Source organism: Alexandromys fortis, unplaced genomic scaffold (assembly GCF_014885135.2).
Source record: "Alexandromys fortis isolate MF-2015 unplaced genomic scaffold, M_Fortis_MF-2015_v1.1 scaffold_128, whole genome shotgun sequence".
Classification (NCBI taxonomy): domain Eukaryota; kingdom Metazoa; phylum Chordata; class Mammalia; order Rodentia; family Cricetidae; genus Alexandromys; species Alexandromys fortis.
The window spans coordinates 2,978,114-2,991,371 of NW_026068012.1; the positions used below are offsets into that span (position 1 = coordinate 2,978,114).

General features: G+C 48.9%; 1 protein-coding gene across 2 annotated transcripts in view; it reads left to right on the forward strand.

Annotated features, from left to right (window-relative positions):
* The first annotated feature begins 3,010 nt into the window (after positions 1 to 3,010).
* The window catches only part of Igsf5 (immunoglobulin superfamily member 5), a 39,732-nt gene continuing 29,484 nt past the window's right edge, over positions 3,011 to 13,258 (forward strand). Inside the window, exons 1-2 of one of the 2 annotated variants that reach the window (XM_050162117.1) lie at positions 3,011 to 3,239; positions 6,757 to 6,834. In XM_050162117.1, the coding sequence (XP_050018074.1) occupies positions 6,777 to 6,834 (58 nt within the window). In that variant the 5' untranslated portion in view covers positions 3,011 to 3,239; positions 6,757 to 6,776. The remainder of the gene's footprint in view (positions 3,240 to 6,756; positions 6,835 to 13,258) is intronic. The other variant, XM_050162118.1, reaches the window with a different exon arrangement.

Genomic DNA, 13,258 nt, shown 5'->3' on the forward strand with positions numbered 1-13,258 from the left:
GGCTACAGAGTTAACAGACTGTTCCTACTGCACCTTCCTGGGCTACAGAGTTAACAGACAGACTGTTCTTATTGCACCTTCCCGGGCTACAGAGTTAACAGACAGACTGTTCCTACTGCACCTTCCTGGGCTACAGAGTTAACAGACTGCTCTTTTCTGTAGTCATTAACGTTTGTGGTAGTGGCATGGATGGAATTTTCTAGGCTTGCCACCAACAATGCTGATGGTGACTTGGTTGCTACCAGCAATGCTCTGGTGACCTGGTTGATGCTGAAGATGGTTGCATCCATAAAGACCAGTTTCCCAGCACAAGACGCAGTTTGTGCAATCCCACAGCCACACTGCCCTGGTCCATGGACCTCGTAGGCATGGACAGAGGCCATTTTTCAAACTTTTGGCTACAGGAGGATTTATGGGCCTGGTACCTAGTGTGCCACACTCAGAAAAAAAAAAAAAGCCAATAGTTCTGTCAAGGGTGCAGTGGGATGGACCATCTCAAACCACTCAGGTGGGTCTGAAATGGGGCATGGTGCTGGGAACAAAATGGCCCCTATCCTCAGTTTTAAAGTGATCAATGTTTTGACATATGATTCTCATTAAAAGGACCAAATGCAAAATAAAAGAAGAAACAAAGGCCCCCTTGTGCATATGTGCATTCATCTCAGTAGAATTTGCAATTCTGGGAAACTGGGCCCAGCATAATGCTTAACCAGATGGGTGTTCTTATAGTTGCTGTGATATATTATAATGATATTGTGATCATAATGTAACATATTATTATGGAGCCATTAAAACAGCATTTGTGAATAGCTTTTAATGATATGGAACCATGGTTTTAATAGCCTTAAATTAAAAAGGCTATAAAGCTGTATATACAACCACTATATCCTCCTACATAATATGTGGAAATGTATAGTTGTTGAATTAAAATATTTCTAATAGTTAAGCTGTAGGCGCAATTGAATGCTTTAGAATAAGTGATTTTTTAAATAACTATGGGTATAGCTATAAAAATACTGCTTAGCTACTAAAAAAAATAGCATCATGAGGAAACAAAAGCTTCTGCATAACTTGGGGCTACCCGGGTATGTTAGCAGTCCTGGACTGCCAGTGGAAAACACCACTAGTGTTGCATCTCTAGCCAGCAGTGATGTGCTGGGCGGTGTCTGCTGAGGACCAGGCCATGTGCTGACACTGCAGAGCTCACCAGCGACTGTAGCTCCGTTGGTGCAGTGCTTACCTAGCAAGTGAAGCCGGTGCTCAAAACACACAAAAGCCGGGTGGGGCGATGAAGGTCAGAAGTTCAGGGTTATTTTTGGCTACTAAAATAGTTTGAGGCTAGCTTAGGATACTATATGGCACCCTATCTAAGGAAACCATAATAATAATAATAATAATAACAATAACAATAATAATAATAATAAACTACGTTTTAGACTGGCTTTGGGTCACCGTCAAATCGAGCAGATAATGATGAGAGTCATTTATCTTGGTCCCCTCCGTGTGCAGCTGCCCACCACTGCACTCTGAGCAGTGGGTCTGTGTGTGAATGGTGAGTTGACTCTGTGTTGACTCTCGTACCCACCTGATTCACTTCAGGGCTCTCTCTGCCCGTGGGACACTCTGAGTTTGATCACTTCGTTCCCTCTGCATGAGGACCCACTGGTTGTCTCCTCAGTCCAGCTTCCTTCCCCTGACCATCTACACATCCATATTCGTCTGAACCCAGTCCTGGTTTACTGGGGCTTCCCAGGGCCTCCTCCTACTCCTCATTTTCCTTCAAAGCTCCCTGCCATCTGAGTCACCTTATGAATATGTGTTATGCAGATTTGAACTTTGTGAATTTAAAATAGCAAAAGCTAAAATTATCACTAAAGTTTCTCTTTATGGCTCACCCTTAAGACAAGATGCAAATCTCCCAAACACACAGTGCCTCAGGACAACAGACCTTCAGAGACCTATGTTTAAAGATAAGAGGGAGCATCTCAGAGAGGGTAGAAAGAGGCCATGTGGGGGCTGTAGGAATGGGGATCACAGTCCACATTCATTCTTCCGGGGGCTGGCAGGAGTGGGGGGCCCTGAGTCCAAGCTCAGTCCTTTGGGGCTGAAAGGAATTGGAGCAGCAGTCCATGCTCCTTCCTCCAGGAGCTGCTGAGGAACCTGCAGGCAGTGTTCATCTGTATGTGGTTCTCAGACAAACGCTTTGCAAGAACATGAGATAAACAGGGAAACCATCTCTAGTTCCAAAGGGAGTAAGGGATAGTTTGTTCTGAGCCAAAGTGAGTGACCCTGGCCCGGGAAACCAGACTCAGTTTTCCTCGGATGGCAGGTCTACGGTCGAACTGGCTACATGAACTTTTCGTCACAGAACTAAAGACAATCACGGGTAAGGCACATTGATGGGACATTGGGTAGGTGTGTTCCTGAGACACTCAAGTCTCTGTTACAGGTTTCAGGTCCTATCTGACACATTCCCAGGTCTTAGTTGGGTGGATACAATGGTTTGCTAAGTTAATAATCCCAAAGGTTTTACTTGATAAACCGAAAGGATGCTACAGACACAGAGATGGGGAATTAAGGTAGCCCAAGATAAGCTGGGTTTTGATCTACCACATTCTCACTTCCTACAATCAGGGATTCCTACTCTGCCAGTCAGTCTGCAGAATCTTCAAGGGGAAGGTCCGGGGGGAACTTCAGCTGTCAGGCCCAGCTCACCCACTCTGAGGGCTTTGTCTTTCTCCAAGGCTTAGCTCCTCTGGCTGTCCTGTTTGCTTGGGGAGGAAACCGGTTTCACCAGACCTTGGGTGTCTGCTGAAGGCAAGTGGATGACCAGGCCAAAGTGTTTTGGCTCAGCCTTTGGGGCGGACTGAGCCTGTCAGACTCCATGGCAAAGGAGTACCGAGCAAGGATACAGGACAGCCTTCACCCAGAAGGACTGGAAAAGGCTCCAAGAGGAAGAGTGGAGACTCCGCCTCTGCTTCTTAGCCTGGGTCTGGACTTCCTGTGTTTGGACTGGCTAATGGTTAACTGGGAATGTCCCCGCAGCTAGGGGCACCCACACCGTTCTGTACCTCCATGTTTATAGTCTGGGTCACAGACGGGATAGGGCCACCTCACGAGAAACTTCCTGTTACCGGGTAAGGAGTGTCCAGTCAGAAGTGTTCCTGTGTTTGTGTGGAGTGCAGACGACAACCAGGAAGCCCTGCGTGAACGGAATACAAGAGATTTACCTGTCTGAGGTAAGGCAGGGAAGGCCAGTGTGGCAATCCTGTAACGAGCGTTTTTCCGGTGCGTTTCTTCTCGGGGCTCTGTGGGTGCCTGGTAGGCCATTGTTAGGGCGCACCACAAAAATGCCCAGAGTGTTTACTTTCCAGCTTCCATGGGGTTGAAAATTAAACAGGGAGGCTGCTCTCAAGGGCTCAAAATCCCAGTGATTTATCAGTTCTGGGGATAGGCTAGGGCTCTGGTGGAATTCAGAGGAGGCTCTCAGATTCACAAGCAGGGAAAGCAGTCTCATTCCTGGGCAAACTGTGAACTGCCATCTCCCCTAATGAGTAGCTTCGTGGGTCGCTGCTGTTGCCACTGGGGGTTCCAGGAGGGAAGGCAGGGCCTAGTGAAGAGACAGGCCCCAGTCAGTAAGGAGGCAGAATCCTAGGGAGGGGAAAGGCCTCCATCAGGAGGGACACTGCAGTAAGGAAGCAGTTCTGAAGACAGGAGCCCAGTTCGAGGCTCCAAAGTGAGGCAGAAATGCTGGGATCTTGCTCTGGAGGTCAGTCAGAGAGAGCCCCTTGCTCAGCTTTATTCTGACTTAGTCTGCTGTCCCCGAGAAGCCTTGGTCCTCTGTTCAGCCTGAAACAACGTGTTTAGACCCTTTCCAGTATAAAATATTTTCAGCAATTTAGAAGCAAGGAGCGAGAGTTCTGAGGCAGCAGATTCATGGTCTTTCAAGATGCTGGGAGACCTGTCAAGTTTTCTGAGTGGTTTTCCTCCCTTGTCAGGCCAGTGAGGTAGGGGTAGGATGTTCACAAAACTTAAGAAGACTTATGTTTTTGAAAAGATGATAGGTGTGTTTTTTTCAACTAAAAGGAGGTCATTCTAAGCTTTTTGTAGCAAAATGAATGGAAGTTGAGTCTCAGGTTTGAGTGTAATTTTTTTTTTCTTTTACTCTTTGCTCTTTGGGGGCCCACCACACAGCTCCCAAATAAATACATGGATACTTATTCTTACTTATAAATGCCAGGCCTTAGCATGGCTTGTTTCTAGCCAGCTTTTCTTAAATTATCCCATCTTCCTTTGCCTCTGGGCTTTTTCCTTTCTCTGTTCTATATACCTTTCTTTACTTCGTACTCTGTAGCTGGCTGGTATCCTCTTCTCCTCTTTTCCCCATTCCTTCCTCAGTTCTCATCCTTCTCTTTATTCTCTGCCTGATAGCTCGGCCTCTCTCTCCTGCCTAGTATTGGCATTCAGTTCTTTGTTAGACCAATCGGGTGTTTTAGACAGGCAAAGTAGCACAGCTTCACAGAGTTAAATAAATGCAACATGAAAGAATGTAACACATCTTTGCATCATTAAACAAACATTACACAGCATAAACAAATGTAATGCATCTAAAAATAATGTTCCACAACATTTGGATCAACCCCCTGCCCCCCCCCCAGTGGTATTAGCTAAAGATTTCTGGCCTAGATCCATATTTAATTAAAGTCACATACATCATTTTGGGAGTCCCGTAAATGTCCATTTTTCGATGATATCAGAGGGTGCACACACTGTCAAATGCTATGTCTGTAGGCATCACATCCTGGTGTAGTGGCCTTGCTGCTGACTCCTGGATTCTGCTGCTGGCCTGGGACAGCAGACACAGTGACACCAGCAGGCAGGAAGCTCCCAAGAAGAGCTCTTCCTGGGTTGTGACGACTGTGCCCTTATTCTATAACTCATCTGTCAGTGTTTGAAGCGTTTCCTGATTACCTTTGCCCGTCCTTTATTGCAGTTTCGGTAATGATCAGTGCAGCTTTCAGGCTGGACCTAGTGGCACACACCAGTCATCTGAGGAGACATCCTTTGCTCTATAGTATCTTTGAGTCCAGCCTGGGCTACACAAGACCCTATCCTAAAATAAACAAAACAAGTCAACCAAGCAGAACATGAACAACAAAACGTGTTCAGTTTTCAGAACTGGGCAGTTCAATCCCCCTCCTCTCCTGCTGACCGATAGAGCCATTCCTTTGTGAGCTTGTGTTAATTAAGCTTGAAAATTAGCAAATGATTTATTCCCTCCTTTGTAAGACTGGTTCTGGGCTCAGGGCTCAGTCTCAAAAGGTTGTGACTTCAGCAGCAGTGTGGCTGCCTGCTGACCCCCGTGGAGGAGGCATATTCTCCAGTTCTGCCCAGTACTTCAGGCCCAGAGTGGGGCAGTATCTTAGTGGAGGTGTTTCAGCCCTCAGGTCGGAATGTGGGTAGTTAAAGTTTAGTGCACATGCTGAGGTTTGGCCTCAGAGAGACAAAGGGGTAAAACCCTACCTTAATCCCTTTTCCCAGAGTGGGGGGACCTGGGGATGAGTTTAGGCATAAAGGGAGAGTCACAGGCATCAGTATCTGTGCTGACGGAATAGAAACTCTCACTCTCATTTCCGGGATACGCACAGCCGGAGAGGTGGTAGTCATTTCCCCTGCCAGTGTGGACGCCGCGCTGGCTGTGGTGCTTCAGGGCCCAGCAGAGAAGAAAGGAGAGCAGAGGACTGAACAGGTGTGTCTTCACGTGACAAAATCCCACCCCCAGAATCCCGCAGGGACCCAGCATTGCTCAGTTTTGAGGGACCAGGTGTCCGCAGGCAGTGGTGTCCGTGGAGGCCTCGCTGGAAACTCCCTGTGTCTCCTCTCTGCAACTGAGTGTGTGTGTGATTTGGTAAACAGGCCCTGTCCCGAGGGCAGGAGCAATACTTTTGCAGACGGCTTATGATGGTTTACTGTGCAGCTAGTTAGTGCCAGACTCTCCAGTGGGACCCACGATGCTGGGAGAAGGGAAAACGAAATGAAAAAAAACTGAAGGATGGGCGGGTCATCAAAGAAGCAGGCGTCAGAAGGAGGGTGAGCCCGAGGGGAAGCTCTGGTGCTGCCAAACGGCCCTGCAGAGCTCACTTCATCTGCCTCAAGCTTCCTGAGTATGACCTCACTCTTCCCACTAACCCCTCACTCCACACAGGACCCTCTCTGTAGCGCCTCAACGTTGCCCAGCATGGCTCCGCCCCAGGCCCTTTGCACCTGTCCTTTCTTCTGTTTCTCCTCTAGCGTGAACACGGGTGCTGCCAGGAGCCTGTCTATGAGCACCTGCTTAAAGTGACCGCCAATACCTGGTTCTGTTTCCCTTCCCCTGCCTCACTGCCTTTGAGTTGCCACTACAATTGTCTGTTCACCAAGTCCCATCTTCCCTTGAGCTCATGATTGCCTTGGTGGTGGAAGTGAAGAGCAGCCAACCACATTGCACTTTTTGGCCAGGAATTCCGCGTCGGGCTGTCCTGCTGAGTCTTGTCAGTTATACATGGGCTTAAGGTCAGGTCTTGTCCTTCACTCTGTAAGGTGAGCCACACTAGAGTTCTTAGAGGTCTGTGTAAACACAGTGATGGTTCTCCGGTGAGCCCCAATTGCGTCTTCTGAGAGAATACTGCCCTGCCTCATAGGCAAGGCCCCAGAGGTATCCAAAGGGTTGGTAGATCCCTTGGGCTCTAAACATCACCTCCTCCCTTCACTTTTCAGGGAAGAAGGATCATGCTGAGATGGAGGGCAGGTGGAGAGGAGTCCTGGCCATGCTGGTCATCCTGGCTGGGCTGACAGGTAGGTGGAGTGGGTGGGTGGTCTGTTTACTTCAAAAGCAGGGTAGGAGGGAGGGTGAGCAGAAGATGCAGTAGGACTGGCTATAGTTGATTCTCCTCAGGTGGTCCTCCCCAGGCACTTCCCCCAGGTAGTCCTCCTCAGCCACTCCCTCCAGGTGGTCCTCCTCAGGCACTCCCTCCAGGTGGTCCTCCTCAGGCACTCCCCCAGGTAGTCCTCCTCAGGCACTTGCCCCAGGTGGTCCTCCTCAGCCACTCCCTCCAGGTAGTCCTCCTCAGGCACTCCCTTTAGGTGGTCCTCCTCGGGCCCTCCCCCAGGTGGTCCTCCTCAGCCACTCCCTCCAGGTGGTCCTCCTCGGCCACTCCCTCCAGGTAGTCCTCCTCAGGCACTCCCTTTAGGTGGTCCTCCTCAGGCACCCCCCCCCCCCAGCATGTCTGTCTCATGGCCAGCCTTCAGGAGCTCTCATTCCTGTTATTGTAACTCTACCCGAAGAAGATTCCTTTGGTGTCTCCAATACCCAACCTGGCCCCCATTAGGAGTTTCCCTTATCCCATTAGACATAATTGTTTCACTTTTTGAGATACTTTTCCCACTTGCTTCTCACTTCTTCAATCTCTTTGTAGCTTTCAAGGGAAGGCTGGCTCAAGTGTCTCCTGTCTGTGTCTTCTTGGCTTTTGTGATATCTGGGGTAGGATTCCCCAAGCCTCATAATATGTCAGGCACTTCTGTGACCCCTCATGACAGCCATGCTGACCGGAGTTCTTCGGGGGCATCAGCTGGATGCAAGGCCCATGGAGAGTGGGCTGGGCTGACTCTGAAGGTCTCAAAACCTTTAGAGTCTGTGTACCCAGCTTTGGGCTGATTAGGTCCTGACTCCTTGTCCACTGCCTCTGGGATCTGGCTTCTCATTTCTCTGTAGTGTCGGCTCTCGACCCGCAAGGAAAAACGCAACACCAGGAGCTCTTCTTGCAGCAGTTTTCAGGACTTTATTCACAATAATCTTTCTCCTTCTCCTTCTCTCTTTCCCTCTCTTTACCCTCTCTCCTTCTTTCTTTCTCTCTCTCTCTCTCTCTCTCTCTCTCTCTCTCTCTCTCTCTCTCTCTCTCTCTCTGACCTCTCTCCTCTTTTTGCAAACCTCTCTCTCTCCCTTTTACCTCTCTCTCTACCCTCTCTCTCTTTGACCTCTCTCCTCGGGCAAACCTCTCCCAGCCCTTAAGTAGGCATGGCCTGCCAACCCTGAACTGCCAGGTGGGCATTGCCCATAGGTTCACGCATATGCAGGCAGCTGATAATCATTGCATGATCATAGCATAAGTCAGGCCTTAGCCATCTCAGGAGTTGATTATACATCTCTATCAGGTGTGACACCACGCAGCTCGCTACATTTCTCTGTGTCTCCTATTATGGCAACTTGACGGCTTGCTGTAAAGGAAGATGATGCAGGGACGTTTGTAGGCCAAGGTACCCTGGATGATGTGTCACAAACCGAGCCATCCTTGTGATCAGCCTGGAGACAAGAACACCCAATGAGCAGCTGCCCTTTCCCTCCCCAAATGCCCCCAGTTCTACTGACTGTGTGGGCAGCCGTGCTTGTTTGTGCTTCAGAAGCTCGTGTGCTCCGTTCTGGATGGGTAGATACTGGGCTTTCAAAGCCTGGCCGTGGCCGTGGAAAAGGAAGTAAAACAGAGCAAAACTAAGTAGGAAACCGGGCAGGTTGTGAAATTCCACTTTGGAGTGTTTCTGTAGGTGAAGTCCAGGGGCAGCTAGCTGGCTGAGGAGTCCAGAGGCAAAGGTGTGACAATCCCCCATCTAACAGCACACAGTGAGAAGCAGCCTGCAGGGGCCTGCTGAACATTTTCAGTACAGTGGAGAGGATGACCAGGTCTGGGAAGAGTTTAGGGACTGAGCCTGGGGCTAATAGACCACCTTAATCCACACTTAAGGGACATTTTGAGGTTACAAAGGTCCTTTAAAGACTGGAGAGGATTGGATGAACTGTGGGCTTAGTTTTTCTGATACATATTTTTTTTCAGAATGAATATCATATATATTCATATACATATATATGACCAGAAAGACATATAATCAGAAATATGTATAATCATCTCAGAAGCTCAGCAGACAGTTTAGACCTGCCTGAGGCCTTCGCAGGACCCCATTCTGTTCTTCCTCAGTGGGGCCCAGCATAGAGCGTGGTTGGCTCTTCTTCTGAAGGCCTATCACCAAAGTTGTTCTCTCTGCCCTTCATCCCTCACTTCTTCCCAGCTTTAGCCACATGGCCAGCCTGCTTTCCCATTTGCTGCAAAGGTCGGGTAAGAAGGGGGCAGCATGGGGCGTGTGTGTGTGTCATGATGTGAAGGTAGAGTTGAAGCTGACCCAAACTAGGAACATGGACATGGGGTCAGGACAAACTGTGAAGTTTCTTATGTCAAGAAGATCATCCCCCTCATGTGTGCTTGTGTAGGTGTGCGCGTAGGTGCATGCATGCGATGGTCAGAGGTCATGCTGGGGCATCGTTCTTCAGGTTGCTGTGCACCTTGTTTTTTGGAGACAGAACGTCTCACTTTTACCTGGACCTTGCTGCTTTGGCCAGGCTGCCTGGCCAGTGAGTCCCAGGGACGCCTGCTGTCTCCACCTCCTCGATGCAGGAAGTACAAACATACACCACCACACCCAGCTTTTCTGCATGGGTCTTCGGTGTTAAATTCAAATCCTCATGCAGTGTCCTGATTGAGCCACATCCTCGGCTCAGGAGTCAGTTTCGGAGAATCAGCAAGAGGTGCAGGGATTAGCTAACCCCTGCTCACAGGAGCAATTTAAACTGTATTAATGTCAGGATGGGCAGCGGGAAGAAAGAGGGCCCTGCTCAAGTCTAGGGGTGGCAGGGCAGTTCCAGACATACTCATAAGGCATGAGAGAAGGCCAGCTCCGCCAACTGAAGAGTGTGGATCCCACAAACCTTCTGGGAAAGGAAACTCCCCAAGGATTCCCGCCGACAGCAGACACCCGAGGTGTGTTGAGTGATACCTGCAGAAAGCTCTCAGGCATGGGAGACCCTGACTTTTCTCAGCATCTTGCTGCATTGTCCAGCTTTGCCCTCCAGGAAGAGAGAGAGTGGAGGAGGGGAAAGTGAGAGCTGAGGTCTCATGTCTGCTTTGTGTGGGGCAAGGCCTCAATGCGGTGAATCACTGAGAAAGGAGCAAGGCACTGTGGCCGCACATCCTTGTTACTGGTGCAGCTGAGGGCAGCTGGTGAGTCCAGAGGGGGCTGCAGCTGTAGGGATTGTGCTTAAGGCTTTGCTGTCACCCATTTCATTTAAATGTCAGTGTTAAGTTTTTCTGGCCCGATGAACCTCTCCACCATCGCAGTAATTCAAATCAGACCAAATCAAACCAAATTAGAAGAAGCCCAGGTTTAATGGATGCCCTCTGGGAAAACACGGAGTGGGGGGAACGACAGAGAACTGGGGAGACCATGTGTTCATTTAAATAGTCTATGAGAGTGGCCTTGACCCCCCCCTGGGGAGGGGTCACCTTTTGGCAAGCTTTCTTGGAGGTGGGGTCTTGACTGCAGCAGCTCCCAGGGGAGAGGGTCTTAGAACTTTCCACCAAACATTCCAGTCTCTCTCTCTCTCTCTCTCTCTCTCTCTCTCTCTCTCTCTCTCTCTCTCTCTCTCTCTATCTATCTATATATATGTATATATGCCAGAGGGCTGGGGTGATGCTTCCAACCAAACATTCCAGACTCCTTGGATAAAGGGGGTGCCAGGGAGCTGAGGTGACACTTCCAAACAGTCACCTGGCCCCAGGTTTGTCTTCCAAGCATGCACATGGCCCCCAGGTTTGTCTCCCAGTATTATATATTCAGGTATTACGGCTCATGCTTGCAATTCTGGCACTCAGGATCTGGAGGCAGGAGGATCAGAAGTTCAAGGTTGTCCTTGCTTACTTCATAAATTTAAGGCCAGCTTGGGAGACCTGAGATCCTAGCTCAAAAACAAACCAAAGCCAAAACCCAAAGCAAAAGAAGCAAAAACAGGTAGCCTCAAACTCAAAAGAATTTCCCCATGGCCTAGGTTCCTCTGGCTTTGCTCCTGCCTGTCCAGCTGCTGTGTAAGGCTCATCTGTGAGTGTCACATGGTTCATCAGTCCCTGAGACAGTGGGTGGTACCTTTACATACTGTTTTTGGAGCAAAATGAGGTAGCATGTACTCATACTACCCTCCAACTTTGTAGGCTCTGTGGCCCTCGCCCACTTCTCTTTTTCGGCCTTGCAAGCTCTATGCAGTTCCATCCATCCTTTTACATTGGGGCAGAAAGTGTATATATGGGGGCTGGGATTTCCTCTTTCCCAAGGCATGTGAGTTAGGCTATTTTCTTCAGTGCAACTCCAGGTTCATGGCTAGAGCTGACTCAGTGTCTGTAGCTTCCTTGAAGTCTGTTCTGGTTGGTTTTTGTCTACTTGGCACTAACCAGAGTCTGTAAAGAGGGACATCAATTGAGAAAATGCCTCCATTGATTGGCCTATAGGCAAGTCTGTAGGGCATTTTCTTGATTAATGATTGATGTAGGAAGACCCAGTTTACGGTGAATAATGCAACCTCTGGGTAGGTGGTACTTGTTGGTATAAGAAAGCAGGCTGAGCAAGCCATGGAGTGTAAGTCAGTGAACAGTGTTCCTCCTGGCCTCTGCAGCAGTTCCTGCCTCCAGATTCCTGCCTTGGCTTCCATTAATGGACTGTGACCCAGGATATGCAAGCTGACATAAACCCTTCCCTCTCCAAGTTGCCTTTGGTCAGTGTTGTATCCCAGCAATCGAAAGCAGGCAAAGATAGAGTCATTTCTAGTTTGTTTGTTTTGTTTTTTCTTGAGTTATTTTGGTTTTTAGCTGAAGGTCAAGATGGTTCTGAATTGAAGCACAATTAATAAAAACTCAGAGACATATATTGGGGTTCAACTTGAAGACCAGTAAAAGCAAAACAGTCAGCTATTGGCTCTTACCTCAACCTCAGTCTGCAAATGGCGATCCTGCCTCCAGGAAACCTCAGAATGAGACTGAGACTGAGAGCTGTCTCCTGCTGTTTTATAATCCTCTCTAGTGCTGGGATTAAGGGCATGCACCACTACTGCGTGGTTTCTATGGCAAACTAGTGTGGCTACTGGGATTAAAGGTGTATGTCATTGTGGCTACTGGAACTGAAGGTGTGTATCATTGCTGCCTAGTCTGTAAGACTGTCCAGTATGGCTGTTTTTTCTTTTCTGATCTTCAGGCAAGCTTTATTTATTAAAATACAGATGAAATGCCACTAAACTCGATCACTCAGATTGGGTCCAGTGGCCACGGAGAAGATCCACTCTGCAGTGTCTGTTAGGAATACATTTTCTTTCTTCTTTCTGTCATACCCTGGGCGTGGTGGTGTGCACTCAACCGCTGACTTGGTTCAGGTGTCTTCTCACCTTCGTGTAGCTCTGTCTCATCTAGGACAGCTGGCCTCTCCTGGCCTTGTCTTCCCCAGAACCCTCCCCTCTGCGGGTCCTCGTGTGAGTGTCATCCTTTTCTCCGTTTGTGAGTTCCTGAACAAGGAAACTCTGCCCCATGGTACATTCTGGGTGATCATGAAGTACTAATGTGTGGCTCTCTGTCATTCCCAGGGATGTCCAGGGCTCTTCTTAGTTTCCTTCAGGGACTGCCTCACGCTTGCCCTTCAAGGCTAGAAGAGAAGGGCTAGCTTGTCGACCCACAGGGATTATATAACACCAAGGTAACCCATCCTGACTGATGGGGTTGGCCTGCAGAGAAACCAGGGTGTATGTTGTTTCAGTGGTCTCCTGAGGGACAGGATTCAGGGTGGCAAAGCCTGAACTCGGGTCCCAGTTCTACTACTGTGACTGTAAGTCCTGGGTGTCCTGTGGAGAGGATTGGTCCCCTTTGGAGGCTGTGGAGGAGAATCTGGTTCCCCATCTCTGCTTGCTGGTTATTGCAACCCTTGGCATTCCTTGCTCCATGTGTAATACATCACTTGAGTCAGTTCCAATCTTCACATGGAGTTCCTCTCTGTATATTCCTGTATCTTAGACTCCTCTGCCTTTCTCTTACAGAGAACCTAGGCTTGAACTTGAGGTCCATCCTGCGTCCAGGATGATTTCATATCAGGATCCTTGGCAAAGTATATCTGCAAAACCTCTTAAATGCTGCATTTTGTGGCATTGGTGACTGAGAGCTTCTAGGGAATGGTGGTGAAGCCAAGGCTGCCTGTCAAGGGGAGTGTAGTTGGAGACTCGTATTGGCCATGGATCTACCAGCAGTCCTGGTCCTTGGCCTCAGGGTCAATAAGATAGAGAGGCTGAGCCTTCAGATGGACACTCAGAGCATGACAGCGGTCAAACAAATTAAATGACGTCATTGACTTATGTCAGATAATTCATTTT